At 47.8% G+C, this 15,621-nt stretch overlaps 1 protein-coding gene across 1 annotated transcript in view; it reads left to right on the top strand.

Annotated features, from left to right (window-relative positions):
* The first annotated feature begins 6,875 nt into the window (after nucleotides 1-6,875).
* Nucleotides 6,876-15,621, top strand: part of UNC45B (unc-45 myosin chaperone B) — a 32,456-nt gene continuing 23,710 nt past the window's right edge. The window contains exons 1-5 of the mRNA XM_061390366.1: nucleotides 6,876-6,984; nucleotides 7,631-7,798; nucleotides 8,499-8,535; nucleotides 9,867-10,042; nucleotides 11,725-11,814. Coding sequence (XP_061246350.1) covers nucleotides 7,631-7,798; nucleotides 8,499-8,535; nucleotides 9,867-10,042; nucleotides 11,725-11,814 — 471 coding nt within the window. The 5' untranslated portion in view covers nucleotides 6,876-6,984. The remainder of the gene's footprint in view (nucleotides 6,985-7,630; nucleotides 7,799-8,498; nucleotides 8,536-9,866; nucleotides 10,043-11,724; nucleotides 11,815-15,621) is intronic.

Here is a 15,621-nt window from a genome sequence, read left to right as displayed (position 1 = left end):
TCAATCTTTCCCAGCATCAGGGTCTTTTCAAATGAGTCAGCTCTTTGCATCAGGTGGCCAAAGTATTGGAGTTTCAGCTTCAACATCAGTCCTTCCAATGAACATCCAGGACTGAGCCCCAGTTTTACCAATGCGTAATTCAAGGCTCTGGCTGGTTGATTGTCCCTGAGAATCACAGAGGTAGGAAATGGGAATGGCTTATAAAACCAGAGCCCATGGGATTGAAGGCAGAAATTAGGATTCTTTTTAAGTTTTAAAATAATTAATTAATTTTTATTTTTGGCTGCTCTGGGTAATTGGTGTGCGCACGGGCTTTCTTTAGTTAAGGCCAGCGAAGGCTGCTCTCTATTGCCCTATGCAGACCTCTTTTTGCGGTGGCTTTTCTAGTGGTGGCTCATGGGTTCCGGAGCGCAGGCTCAGTAGTCGCGCGCTTAGACTTAGTAGCTCTAAGTCATGTGGAATCATCCCAGGTGATTGGCAGGCGTATTCTTGACCACTGGACCACCAGGGAAGTCTTAGTATTCTTTTTTAAATGGCTGAAATCAATTATTAATACGTGAGTATAGAAGCAAAAAATTCCTGCAGTCTTCAACAGTGTACAGCTATAATAATAATAACAATATATATTGTTATTAACAATAATAACAACAAATACTAACAATAATAGCAATGTGTCAGGCATTGTTCTAAGTGCTCGACATATGTTCTAAGTGTTTACATTGTTCTAAGTGCTTTACATTTAATCCTCATGACTCTTTTCACCCCATATTACAGATGAGGCACTGAAGCAGAGATGAACCAGAAGAACTCTTACTGGAAACCAAGGATCTTCAGTCAGCTTCTCTTTCTCTCTGTCTCCCTCCTTCCCCCTTCTGTCCCTCTCTCTCTTCCTCCGCTCTATCCAGGGCGCCCCAAGCTCCGCCAGGCCTGCCTCATTACCCTATCTAGAGTCTGTTCCCTCCATCTCCACTGCCACACTGATGCCAAGCAGGGCCCTTTGGGGCTCCCAGGCACAGAGGCCTTTTTGTCCCCCATTTCATGTAGGCAAGACTCCACCTTCCACAACCTTCTCTGAGTTCCAAAGAGTAGATTCAAACAGTTGCTAATCAAGGTAGGAGCAACCAGGAAACCACCTGAGTCAAGATTAAAGGGATCGGAGAAGCTCTTCAAGGTTAGGAGACCACCTTAGACCCTGCACACACCCTAATCTTGTCAGCAACCCCATCCTTTTGCAACTTTGCAGAGGAAAGAAGGAAAGACTGTTACTGGACTTCCCTGGTGATCTAGTGGTTAAGAATCTGCCTGCCAATGCAGGGGATATGGGTTCAATCCTTGATCCAGAAAGATCCCACATGCTGTGGAGCAGCTAAGCCCATGTGCCACAATGACTGAAGCCCATGCTCTAGAACCTGTGCTCTGCAACAAAGAGTAGAAGCCACCAAAATGAGAAGCTCTCGTACCGCAACAAAGAGTAGCCTCTGCTCGCCACAAATAGAGAAAGCCCACTCGCAGCAATGAAGACCCATCACAGCCGGAAAAGAAAAAGAAAGATGTTATTGCCTTGATCCTTATCACATCCTCCTGCATGACTATATAACCTCTCCCTACTCACCAGAATTGGCCTGCAATGCAGGAGACCTGGGTTCGATTCCTGGTTTGAGATGATCCCCTGGAGAAGGGCAAGGCTACCCATTCTGGCCTGGACAATTCCATGAACTGTATAGTCCATGGGGTCCCAAAGAGTCGGACACAACTGAACGACTTTCACTTTCACTTTTCACTCACCAGGGCAGGGGGGCACAGCACTTGAAATGCTAGTGTACTGGTACTGTGTTCCCCCTTTGCCTGACAAACTAGTAGTCGCTCTTCCCTTCTCCTCCACAATTCTGTCTGCGTATTGCTGTTCAGCATCAGTGCACACAGAGCCAAGATTTTGGCCGCAATACTGGTTCCTACAGTCTCTACATTTGCCTACCTGTCTTTACCCTGCTTCCTCCTCTTCACATGGCAACCAGGGTGATGTTTCAAACCAAAACTCTGCTCAGTTGCTTTCTGTCTTTGTTACCCTACAAAGCCTCCCATTACAGGCAGGGAAAAATCAGACTCCTTTAATGGTCCACTCAGCCTTAGTTCCCTCATGCAATTTTCTGGAACTGGTATGAACTGAATTGTGCACACACACCTCCAATTCATAAATTGAAGCCCTAACCACCAGTGTGACTCTTAGAGACAGACCCTATTGTTGTTCAGTTGCTTAGTCGGTCCAACTCTTTGCAACTCCATGGACTGCGGCGTGCCAGGCCTCCCTGTCCTTCACTCTTTCCCAGAACTTGTTCAAATGCATGTCCATTGAGTCAGTGATGCCATCCAATCATCTCATCCTCTGTTGTCCCCTTCTCCATCTGCCTTCAATCTTTCCCAGCATCACAGTCTTTGCCAGTGAGTCAGCTCTTCCCATCAAATGGCCAAGGTATTGGAGCTTCAGCTTCAGCTTCAGTCCTTCCAATGAAAATTCAGGGTTGATTTCCTTTAGACTTGACTGCTTTGATCTCCTTACTGCCCAAAGGACTCAAGAGTCTTCTCCAACACCATGGTTTGAAAGCATCAATTCTTCGGTGCTCGGCCTTCTTAATGGTCCAACAGGAAGTAATAAAGGTTAAGTGAGGTCATAAAGATGGCATCCTAATCTGATAGGACTGATGTCCTTTTAAGAGGAGGACACACAAGAGCTCTCTCTCTCTCTCCTTGTCTCTCTCTTTGCTCTCACACAGAGAAGAGGCTATGTGAATACAAAGCAGAAGACGGTTGTCTACAACCCAAGAAGTGAAGTTTCACCAGAAACCAACCCACATGATGGCACCTTGATCTTAGGCTTCTAGCCTCCAGAATTATGAGAAAAGAAGTTTTTGTTGTTTAAGCCACCCAGTTTAGTTCAGTTCAGTTCAGTCGCTCAGTCATGTCCGACTCTTTGTGAACCCATGGACTGCAGCACACCAGGCCTCCCTGTCCATCACTAACTCCCAGAGCCTGCCCAAACTCATGTCTGTTGAGTCGGTGATGCCATCCAACCATCTCATCCCCTGCTGCCCATTTCTCCTCTTGCCTTCAATCTTTCCCAGAATCAGGGTCTTTTCTAATGAGTCAGTTCTTCCCATCAGGTGGCCAAAGTATTGGAGCTTCAGCTTCAGCATCAGTCCTTTCAAAGAATATTCAGGATTGATTTCCTTTAGGATGGACTGGTCTGATCTCCTTGCAGTCCCAGAGACTCTCAAGAATCTTTTCCAACACCACAGTTAAAAAGCATCAATTCTTCGGCGCTCAGCTTTCTTTAGAGTCCAAATCTCACATCTATACATGAGTACTGGAAAAACCATAGTTTTGACTAGATGGACCTTTGTTGGCAAAGTAATGTCTCTGCTTTTTAATATGCTGTCTAGGTTGGTCATAACTTTTCTTCCAAAGAGCAAACGTCTTTTAATTTCATGGTTGCAGTCACCATCTGCAGTGATTTTGGAGCCCCCAAAATAAAGTCAGCCACTGTTTCCATTGTTTCCCCATCAATTTGAAGTGATGGGACCAGATGCCATGATCTTAGTTTTCGGAATATTGAGTTTAAGTCAACTTTTTCATTCTCCTTTTTCACTTTCATCAAGAAGCTTAGTTCTTCTTTGCTTTCTGCCATAAGGGTGGTGTCATCTGCATGTCTGAAGTTATTGATATTTCTCCCAGCAATCTTGATTCCAGCTTGTGCTTCATCCAGCCCAGCATTTCTCATGATGTACTCTGCATATAAGTTAAATAAGCAGGGTGACAATATACAGCCTTGACGTACTGCTTTCCCGATTGGAACCAGTCTGTTGTTCCATGTCCAGTTCTAACTGTTGCTTCCTGACCTGCATACAGGTTTCTCAAGAGGCAGGTCAAATGGTCTGGTATTCCCATCTCTTTCAGAATTTTCCACAGTTTGTTGTGATCCACACAGTCAAAGGCTTTGGCATAGTCAATAAAGCAGAAGTAGATATTTTTCTGGAACTCTCTTGCTTTTTCAATGATCCAGCAGATGTTGGCAATTTGCTGTCTGGTTCCTCTGCCTTTACTAAATCCAGCTTGAACATCTGGAAGTTCATGGTTCATGTACTGTTGAAGCCTGGCTTGGAGAATTTTGGCATTACTTTACTAGCATGTGCTGCTGCTGCTGCTAAGTCGCTTCAGTTGTGTCCGACTCTGTGCAACCTCATAGACGGCAGCCCACCAGGCTCCCCCGTCCCTGGTATTCTCCAGGCAAGAACAATGGAGTGGGTTGCCATTTCCTTCTCCAGTGCATGAAAGTGAAAAGTGAAAGTGAAGTCGCTCAGTCGTGTCCGACTCCTAGTGACCCCATGGACTGCAGCCCACCAGGCTCCTCCGTCCATGGGATTTTCCAGGCAAGAGTACTGGAGTGGGGTGCCATCGCCTTCTCCATACTAGCATATGAGATGAGTGCAATTGTGCAATCAGTGGTACTTTGTTAATGGCAGCCTGATAGTTCCTCATTCTTCAGGTCTTGCCTTAAATATTCGTTCAATCATTTAACAAAGGTCTCTGCTGGACATTGTTCTAGGAGCTCTACATATGTTAATTTATTTAATAATTTCCTCAGGGAAACTTTCTCTGAAATAATGTCCTGTTTCCTGATTGTAAGGTTTCAAAACTGTTTGGTATTCGTCAGAAATCACAGATGCATGGAATTCTTTCATGCGTTCATTCAACAAATGTTATTGAGCACCTTGTACATCCCACTCCACTATTCTTGCCTGGGAAATCCCATGGACAGAGGAGCCTTATGGTCTGCAGTCCATAGGATCTCAAAAGAATCAGAGGTGACTTAGCGAGTAAGACAACAACCGCTACATACTACACACTATTGCAGACACTTGGAATGTGTGAGTGAACAAAACAGACAAATCCTTACCCCCCGGAGTGTTTTCTGCTTCCGTAATCATTCACAGTTCCTGGCACATGATAGTGGTTTAGTCGCTCAGTCGTGTCCAACTCTTGCAACCCCATGGACTGTAGCCTGCCAGGCTCCTCTGTCCATGGGATTCTCCAGGCCAGAATACTGGAGTGGGTTGCTATTTTCTTTTCAAGGGGATCTTCCCGACCCAGGAATTGAACCCGTGTCTCCGGCATTGTAGGCAGATTCTTTACCAACTGAGCTACAAGGGAATCCTGGCAGATAGCAAATGCTTAAGAAATGCTTGTGGAATGAATTACTGAATCAGGATTTGAATCCACAGTCCCCTGGACTTGAAGTCAATCTCCACCAATGGCAGGATCCTTCAACATATTACGTCACTGCTACAGAGAGCTGTCTGCAAAGGGGTTCAAGGTTGGTGACACCATGAGGGCAGGGAATTCACCCATCCATCCATTCATTCATTTTTTCAGCCAGCGAACATTTATCAGGGCTGGACTTTGTGTCCAGCAGGGCAGAAGGACTTGTCCAAGGTCACAGAGCTGTGTTTTCAAGGTCACAGAGCTAAGAGCAGAATCTAGTGTGAGTGATCCCACCTACGCTTTTTCCCTTCAGTGTCTTTTCTCAGCTCCAGTCAGGTCAGTTTGAAGCAATATGGGAGAGGGGGTCAGAATGGTAGCGAGGTGAAGCAAAGCGTCAGCATGAAAAACTCATTCATTCCTTCATTTAAGAACATGCATTGGACACTGATTCTTCCAGGCTCTGTGCCAGGGAAAATCAAACGGCATGAGATGCTGTACTTGTCCTCTGGGAGGGCACTCACCGCCCAGTCTCAGAGACACAGAAAGCTGGGAGAATTCTAAATCCAAGTAGGGGACAACCTCATAAATTTGTCTCAGTTGAATAAGGAGAAACAATCCCTGTCCCAGGGGAGACCCTCTCTGGTGGCAAGTATGTACTGTTGTTGTTTTTTTTAATTAAGAATTTTAAATTTAATTAAAATTTCAACATCACGGTATAGTTGATTTACAATAGTGTATAAGTGTCAGGTGTGCAACACAGTGATTCAGTTTTTAGTGAATATACAGTTCTCATCCCAGGAAGACCCCCCCACTCTGATAAGGGAGACTCAGCAAGTCCCAGTCAGTTAGGGGGCACAGTCCTTGATCGCAGGGAATTCTCAGGCTGCCTGGGAATCTTCGGGAGAAGATTCAGTCCGGTGGGGGACATACAGAGCCCATCCTCAGGGAGCTCCTAGCCTGGGGCGGGGGAAGGGAGACCAAATCCAGCCCCTCCGTGCAAACAGGGAAGAGCTGCAGAAGCTGTGCAGAGTGGAACAAACCACACATTTCCACTCAAGTGAGACAGCAAGTCCATGGATCTTTCTGAAAAACAAGGACGTTTTCAACGGGTGGAAGGGGCGAGGGAGTTGTGGACAAGGGGGAGAGCGGAAGGAAACTTCCTCCTTTCCTTCTCTTCCCTTCTCCCTCCAGAAGGGCATTTCTGGAAGTCTCCAGCTGGCCTGGGACCTGGGCAGCTGCTCTGCGTGTCCAAGCCTGCCAGCCCCTCAGCTGTCACTCTGCTCCCAAAATAGCAGGGGTAGGGGGAGGGGATAGGAGGTTGTTTATCTGGGAGGGAGGTGAAGAAGGGGTGTCCGAGCTGTGCCTAGGGAACAGGGGTCTGCTGGGGGGGCTCCCATCCCTCTGGATCTTTCTATCATTCTTTGGGGGGTTAGGAGCACCTGTGCCCCCAGGACTGGCCCTGAGTGGGATGTGGGGACAGAGGTTCATTGGAACCTTCACGTGGTAATGGCTGTCCAGTCTGGGGAGGGGGAGGTCCCGGAGTATCAATGACAGACGCCAGGGGCACCTGCCCCTGTGGCCAAATATGGTCCGGAGCCACTGGCTGGGGTGATAAAGTCTCCTGTGTGGGGGCTGGGAGGGGCAGACTGACGCTGGCCGGCTGGGGGTTCACACACAGAGGAGCTGCACCCCAGGAGGACTGACCGAGAACATTGTCCTTGAGAGAAAGTGAGCTGGCCCGGACTGTTCCTGGGACTGGGGAGGGGGAAGGGGGGACCCAGGCATTTTAAGGCCTGCAATGAGAATTTAGGCCCTTGGTGTGGTGGCTTTACCCATCCTGCTGGGAGGGAGATGGAGGGAGGAAGAGGGACTCTTCTTTTGGGAAAAAAAAAAATCAGAGTATAGTTAACAATTTTGCATTAGCTTCAGGTGTACCAAGTGATTCAGTTATACATATAGCTATTCTTTTTTAAAAAATATTTATTTTTATTTATTTAGCCACACCAGGTCTTACTTGCAACAAGTGGGATCTAGCTGCCTGACCAGGGATGGAACCCAGGCCCCCTGCATTGGAAGCATGGAACCTTAGCCTCTAGACTGCCCAGGGAAACCCCTTTTTTTTTCAAATTCTTTTCCTGTTTAGGTTGTTACATAATATTGATCAGAGTTCCCTAGGAACGGAGACGCTGAGACCCCTCTCAACTTGGGCCCCACTCTTAGCAGACGCTGTGGTGTCCTCCTGGGCAGTGGATTGGCGGGGGTTGAGGGGGTGGGCATCGTCCCCTTCCATCCTGGTAGGTGGGGACCCTGGAGCTGCAGACCTCAGAGCAGGAGCCCAGCCCCGGGTCTGGAGGGAGCTCTCCTGTCCCGACAGATGGCCGAGGCGGAAGCGATGCAGCTGAAGGAGGAGGGGAATCAGCATTTCCAGCTCCAGGACTACAAGGCTGCCATCAAGAGCTACAGCCAGGCCCTGAAGCTGACCAAGGATAAGGCCCTGCTGGCCACACTCTATCGGAACCGGGCGGCCTGTGGCCTGAAAACGGTCTGGGACAGAGAGGGGTGGGGAGCTGAGGGCTGGACTGGGATGCGGGTGAGGGGGCAGCTCCCTCCTCCTGACAGTCATGCCTGTCCTCCCAGCACTCTCTCCTGAAACCCTCAGGTTGGAGCAGGGCGCCTCTCCCTGCTTTCTGGTACCCATCGACTGACCCACTCCTCTGGGAGACGGAGAAGTCATCCACGGAGACAGTTCTCATCTCGTGGGAACTGGCATCCGGACAGGGGCTTTTCAGAGCTTATTTCACGGCATCTTAACCACAGACCACGAGGTCGCTGATACTCTTGTGCCCATATTGCAGATAGGAAGCTCAAGACTCAAGAGGAGGGCTCAATAGCTTCCCCAAGAGCTCTGGGTAGTTAGCAGCAGTGTGTACATGCTAAATCACTTGAGTCATGTCTGACTCTTTGCAACCCCATGGACGATAGCCCGCCAGGCTCCTCTGTCCATGGAATTCTTCAGACGAGAACTGTGGAGCGGGTAGCCATGTCCTCCTCAGTCAGCAGCAGAGCCAGGTTCAAGCCTGAGTGTGCCTGATGCTTGTCCACTTTTCATGCTCAGCGAGGAACCTCTGGCCTCTGACATTGGCAGTGGCCAGCAAGCCCTGTCTCCTCACCTCGGGGATCCTCTCTGGCTGTCTCTGTGTTGGGCCCACATTAACCAAGTTTCCTCCTTCCCTGTTTCTCAGGAGAGCTATGTTCAGGCGGCTTCTGATGCCTCAAGAGGTGAGCCCCCCCTCGCTCTGATCTTGCCCTCCTTCCCTTCCCCTCAGCATCCCTGTTTAGTCTAAGAGGCTCTTGACACTCGCAGATTGTATAAAACGCCATCCTGGACATTGTAGGCAGGGCTTCAGATGGACCATCCTTGTGTGAAAGGATGCTCCAGGAAAGCCATCCCTAAGTCACATCTTTACACGTTAAACATTCTGGGGCCGCTTCTTTTCTTAGAAAGATGCTCCTGGAAATCCTTTTGTCACAGCAAGGACACAGGCACTTTGGTGGAGGTTAGGATATGTTCCTGGGGGAAGGGCTGCTCCCCAGAACCACTCTGTGGGGACCAGGTTTCCTGAGGGAAGGAGGGAGGCATTAGTTTATTCACAGACACTAGGAGAGATAAACACACATCAACACTGTTTTTGAAGTGCCTCAAGTTCTGAGAGCACTTAGATTTAAGAGCATGATCAAAATGGGAAGACTTCTGGCTGCATTTTTAGGGTTATAATATGCAGACTGAAGGGGATTCTCCTCTGCATAGGTCTGTGTTGGCTTTTGATGGGGTCACTAATTTTTAAGGAGAGACAGAGATAGTCTGGAGTGAGTTCCGAAGGGAAGGACTTAGCTGGAGAGGGGACTGGAAACCCATCCTGTGAAGAGCGGAAAAGTGGCAATATTTAGCTCAGAGAAGGAACTCCCAGGTGGGACAGGGAGCTGCTTTCAAATTCCTGAAAGGCTGTCACAAGGAAGAAGGATTGGATTTCATCTCACAGTTTCCAGGACTGGACTTAAGACAAAAGGGCAAAGTTACAGGGAGATATATTTCAGGTTGGAGGAGGGAAGGGCTTTCTGAAGGACCTGTCTGCCTTGAGATGGAAGGTGCTCCCCACAGCTGGAGGTATACAACCACCAACTGGATTAGTACTTGGCAGGGATCAAGGAGCCAAGCCTGGAGAGTCAGGAATTGGATGAGATGACCCTTAAGCTCCCTTCCAACCTTGAGACAGTGATTCTTACCACCTCCCTAACTAAGGGGAGCCTAGGACCAGATGGTCTACTGCAGGGGATTCTAGTCTCTGGGATCTAATGCCTGATGACCCGAGGTGGAGCTGATGTCATAATAATAGAAATAAAGTGCACAATCAATGTAATGCACTTGAATCATCCCCAAACCACACCCCACTTCCAGTCCGTGGAAAAATTGCCTTCCACGAAACTGGTCTACAAGGATGCACACTCTCCAAGGGAGAGACGGAAGCTCTGGAGTTGGGGGGTGTGGTGGGGGAGGAAGGAAGGTGGTCTGCTGCCCAGCCTCCTGACACTCTGCCTGCTTCCCTCGCTAGCCATTGATATCAACTCCTCGGATATCAAGGCTCTGTACCGGCGATGCCAGGCACTGGAGCACCTGGGCAAGCTGGACCAGGCCTTCAAGGATGTGCAGCGCTGTGCCACTCTGGAGCCACAGAACCAGAGCTTCCAGGAGACACTGAGGAGGCTCAATACCAGCATCCAGGAGAAGGTGAGCTGGATCTGGAAGGTGGCCCTTCCCACAAGGCTTGGCCACCGCTCCCCATTCCTAGTAGGGACCAGTTAGGGCAGCGGGACACCAGGGCTGGCCTACCTCCACTCCCTTGGACGGAGTTGGTCACGTGGCACAGAACAGCTGGGCTGGTGCCCCTATCTGTGAGGATCAGAGATGCCGTGATGTTTGTTCAAAGGTACAACCCAGACAGGACTAGCATACCAGTCTTTTCAATTCCAGATGGAGGCTTAAAAAAAAACTGCAACTTAGTATGTCTTCACTATGATCTTCCTCTCTTTCTAGGAGGACAAAGGCAGCATGAGAAACCTGGGACCTGGAGGGAGGATGTTGCTGGGGGATGCAGGAGAGCCAGCAGGAACAGGGACTCTTTCCTAGGAAAATGGAGTGGGCTCAGGGAACTGGGACCAGAGATAAGGGGTCCTGCACCCTCCGTCCTCACTTAGCTACCAGTTTTCTGAGGGACGCCTCGGAGTGCCGGCTTCCCCACTGTGAGAGCAGAAGGGTAACTTGATCACACTCTCCTTGCTCTGGGTCACAGTGACTTCTGGATGCCTGGGGCAGCCCCATGGAGGGACCACATGTACTGTTCAGAGTGCAGACTCAAGGACTGTCAAAACACAGACCAACCAGTGCCCAGAGAAGGGGTGGTGAATGAGCGACTTCCTGAAAGGAAAGGACCTCAGGGTGGAAATAGGTGGCACTGTGGCCCAGCAGAACACACTGGGGTTGGGGTTGGGATTGGGACAGTGAGGGATGGAGACATTCCAAAATAATCGTTTAGGGACTTCCCTGGTGGTCGGAGAAGGCAATGGCACCCCACTCCAGCAGTCTTGCCTGGAAAATCCCATGGACGGAGGAGCCTGGTAGGCTGCAGTCCATGGGGTCACTAAGAGTGGGACATGACTGAGCGACTTCACTTTCACTGTTCACTTTCATGCATTGGAGAAGGAAATGGCAACCCATTCCAGTGTTCTTGCCTGAAGAATCCCGGGGACGGGGGAGCCTGGTGGGCTGCTGTCTATGGGGTCGCACAGAGTCGGACACGACTGAAGCGACTTAGCAGCAGCAGCAGCAGCTGGTGGTCCAGAGGCTAAGACTCAGTGGTCCCAATCCAGGGGGCCTGGGTTTGATCCCAGGTCAGGGAACTGGATCCCACATGCTGCAACTAAAGATCCTGTGTGCTGCTACAACGACCTGGGCACACCAGGTGAATGAATGTATAAAAAGGAATAAGGAAGGAAAAAATGGTTTACATTTGTTTCAAGTGGTACTTGAAAGCTGCTTCATATCTCTGACCCTGGAGATACATTCCTGTTTTAGCCCATATTTAAACGTCTAACAGCGAGGCTGCAAAATTGGGGTGGTGATCTTTTTGCCTTCCAAGGCTTGTGAAGACTAAATAGGACCTCGAATGTAACTAAACTGTAAGCTTTGTGGAGCAAGGGCTTGAATTTGTTCTCCCGTTCTATCCCCAGCATCTTCCAGCGTCCCACCCGCGGTAGTAGTTCAGTTAGATGTTTGTTGGACGGATGAATGAATGATGGAGGCAGGCACGAAGAGCATACCCTAATATTACCTGAGATGACTTTTAAGTGGAGCTGACTGAAATGATGGGGATACCCGCCTACCTTCTTCCCCACTCCCTCCTCTCTCCTCAGCTCCGTGTGCAGTTCTCCACTGACTCGAGGGTTCAGACGATGTTTGAGATTCTCCTGGACAGAAACAGTGAAGCGGATAAACTAGAGAAGGTAAGTGCTGGGCAAGCAGCGAACCAGAAGAGGGCGCTCTAGGGGTGCGCAGGTAACTGCTTCCTGTGCGGACTCCGCCCCTGTGTCCGGACCGCAACGCCCCGACTCGTGTCGGTGGGCGGCTCCTTGGAGAAAGGAGACAAAGATGGGCCAAACATTAACCACTTTAGAAAGCAGCGTGAACTCCAAGAAGGGCCAGGGTTAGGGTGAGAAACCACGAAGAGAGTCATGCTCAACACGAGGAGGTGCTCATGTTGAGTCATGCTCAACAGTGAGAACGATGAGGGTTGAATCCTGTTTTTGTATTTCTATTTTGTTCATCGTGTATTGTTTTTTTGCACTGCATGGATTTTGATATTTTAAAACATTGCATTCAATACCACTTATCTTGATTGCAGAAGTTTTTTGTACCCCGTAAAATCTGCACCCAAGGCGAGTCTCTTACTTGCCTCACCCTAGTTTTGGGCCTGAGAAACAATGGCACGTCAAAATAATGCTTTATTCCATTTCCAAATATTGCAGCATCATTCTGAATTATGAAGATATTTATTCCTAATATCATCTTCTTAACCAAATTTGCTGCATTTTTAAATGTTTCTTTTTTCCTCCTTCAGAGGGAAAAAATGAATATCTGAATATAAGAATTTAACAGAAGATGCATGGGGAATTTTTGTTAGTTTTATGATTAGTAATCATATAATATGCAAATATAGGGGCTTCCCTAGTGGTCCAGTGGTTAAGACTCTGCCTTCCAGTGCAGGCAGCTAGGGGTTGATCCCTGGTTGAGGAACTAAGATCCCACATGCACCAGGTGCAATCAAAAAAAAATTTTTAATATGCAAGTATCTTTTATAACAAACTCTTATGAGGACTTGATGAGTTGTTATATATATATAAAAGCAGTACTTTGTACTCTGAAAAGTACAGAGACCTTGACTGATAGAGTGATGATGGTTCTGCTCATGCTTGCCTGAAATTCTTTATTCAGCCTTCTCCCCAGCCTCTTGGGGGGTTCCCTGGTGGCTCAGACGGTAAAGCATCTGCCTGCAATGCAGGAGAAGGGGGTTCAATCTTTGGGTCAGGAAGATCCCTGGAGAAGGGAATGGTTACCCACTCCAGGATTCTTGCTTGGAGAATCCTGTGAAACAGGAGCCTGGCCAGCACAATCCATGGGGTCGCAGAGTCAGATGCAACTAAGCATGCGCACCAACCTCTTACTCTCTGCCTGTTTGCCCACCTCCTCCCTTTCTTGCATCATGAATTCTTTGCCCAATCTCAGGGTCTCAGGTCCTCCTCAAGCCCTCCTCTCCAGATCTGGAGCCTTTTAAAGGATTTCAACACACAATTGGTTGCCTGCAGTTAGGAGGGCCAACTGTACTACATCATTTTATGTAAGGGACTTGAGCATCTGTGGATTTCGTTATCCACCAGGGTCCTGGAAGCAATCCCCTGTGGATACTGAGGGATGACTATGAATGCATCCTCAAGGTGGAAGGTTTTATATCCTTCTTTTATATCCTCAGTTCAGTTCAGTCACTCAGTCATGTCCGACTCTTTGCCACCCCAAGGACTGCAGCACACCAGGCCTCCCTGACCATCACCAACTCCTGGAGCCTACTCAAATTCATGTCCATTGAGTCCATGATGCCATCCAACCATCTCATCCTCTGTCGTCCCCTTCTCCTCCTGCCTTCAATCTTTCCCAGCATCAGGGTCTTTTCCAGTGAGTCAGTTCTTCACATCAGGTGGCCAGAGTATTGGAGCTTCAGCTTCAGCATCAGTCCTTCCAATGAATATTCAGGATATCCTTTATATACATATATATATGTATATACATACATATATATATATATACATGTATATACACACACAAATATATATATACATATATATATAGAGAGAGAGACTCTGAGGACTCTCTCTCACACACACACATATACAGAATATCTTATATCTATATATCCTATATATATATATGTATATATATGTCCTCAGAGTGGGAAGAGACTTGAAAATGCAGCTCAACTGTCTATTTTTACGGACAGGGATCTGAGACCCAGAGAATGCTATGCCTTGCCCAAGGTCACATGGCTAGCATGTGGCAGGATCATCACCCAGGGCTTTCAAATCCCATCTAGCATTCTCTGCACACAACCTTCAATCTTCCTGAGAACCTCCTGCAACTTCAGATTTTCTTGAACAATAAAAAATGCCAAAACCATATTCAAGGAACACGTTTAATGGAAAAGAATCCCCAATGTAAAAACTTCGATTCTGTTACAAGATAAACTAAGACATATTAAAAACTCTAAGAGTTTGAGCAAAATTTGTTTGAACTGGGTAGCGTAAACCAGAAGTGGTTGGGAGGATTCCACCACCAAGAGCTAGGGAAAAGGCTTTTATAGAAAAGAGGTGAACCCTGGTGGTTCAGTGGTTAAGAATCCTCTTGCCAGTGCAGGGGATGTCAGTATGATCCCTGGTCGGGAGCTAAGATCCCACATGTTGTGGGGCAACTAAGCCTGAGTGCAGCAACTACTGAGCCCACGTGCTGCAAATATATAAACAAAACAAAACAAACAAAAACAGAAAAAAGGTGGAAGCAAAGCAAGGGAGTTATTTGATTGGCTGTAGCTTAAAAGTGTGCATGCTTAGTTATGTCGAACTCTTGGCAACCCCCCAGACTGTAGTCTAGGCAAATTTGGAAAACTCAGCAGTGGCCACAGGACTGGAAAAGGTCAGTTTTCATTCCAATCCCAAAGAAGGCAATGCCAAAGAATGCTCAAACTACCGCACAATTGCACTCATCTCACACGCTAGTAAAGTAATGCTCAAAATTCTCCAAGCCAGGCTTCAGGAATATGTGAACCGCTAACTTCCTGATGTTCAAGCTGGTTTTAGAAAAGGCAGAGGAACCAGAGATCAAATTGCCAACATCTGCTGGATCATGGAAAAAGCAAGAGAGTTCCAGAAAAACATCTATTTCTGCTTTATTGACTATGCCAAAGCCTTTGTGGAAAATTCTGAAAGAGATGGGAATACCAGAACACCTGATCTGCCTCTTGAGAAATTTGTATTCAGGCCAGGAAGCAACAGTTAGAACTGGACATGGAACAACAGACTGGTTCCAATCGGGAAAGGAGTATGTCAAGGCTGCATATTGTCACCCTGCTTATTTAACTTCTATGCAGAGTACATCATGAGAAACGCTGGGCTGGAAGAGGCACAAGCTGGAATCAAGATTGCCGGGGGAAATATCAATAACCTCAGATATGCAGATGACACCACCCTTATGGCAGAAAGTGAAGAGGAACTCAAAAGCCTCTTGATGAAAGTGAAAGTGGAGAGTGAAAAAGTTGGCTTAAAGCTCAACATTCAGAAAATGAAGATCATGGCATCCGGTCCCATCACTTCACGGGAAATAGATGGGGAAGCAGTGGAAACAGTGTCAGACTTTATTTTGGGGGGCTCCAAAATCACTGCAGATGGTGACTGCAGCCATGAAATTAAAGGACGCTTACTCCTTGGAAGGAAAGCTATGACCAACCTAGATAGCATATTCAAAAGCAGAGACATTACTTTGCCAACAAAGGTCCGTCTAGTCAAGGCTATGGTTTTTCCTGTGGTCATGTATGGATGTGAGAATTGGACTGTGAAGAAGGCTGAACGCCGAAGAATTGATGCTTTTGAACTGTGGCGTTGGAGAAGACTCTTGAGAGTCCCTTGGACTGCGAGGAGATCCAACCAGTCCATTCTGAAGGAGATCAGCCCTGGGATTTCTTTGGAGGGAATGATGCTGAAGCTGAAACT

This window comes from Bos javanicus, chromosome 19 (genome assembly GCF_032452875.1).
Source record: "Bos javanicus breed banteng chromosome 19, ARS-OSU_banteng_1.0, whole genome shotgun sequence".
Classification (NCBI taxonomy): domain Eukaryota; kingdom Metazoa; phylum Chordata; class Mammalia; order Artiodactyla; family Bovidae; genus Bos; species Bos javanicus.
Note: the sequence above shows the minus strand (reverse complement) of the source record. Positions and strands in the feature narration are given on the sequence as shown.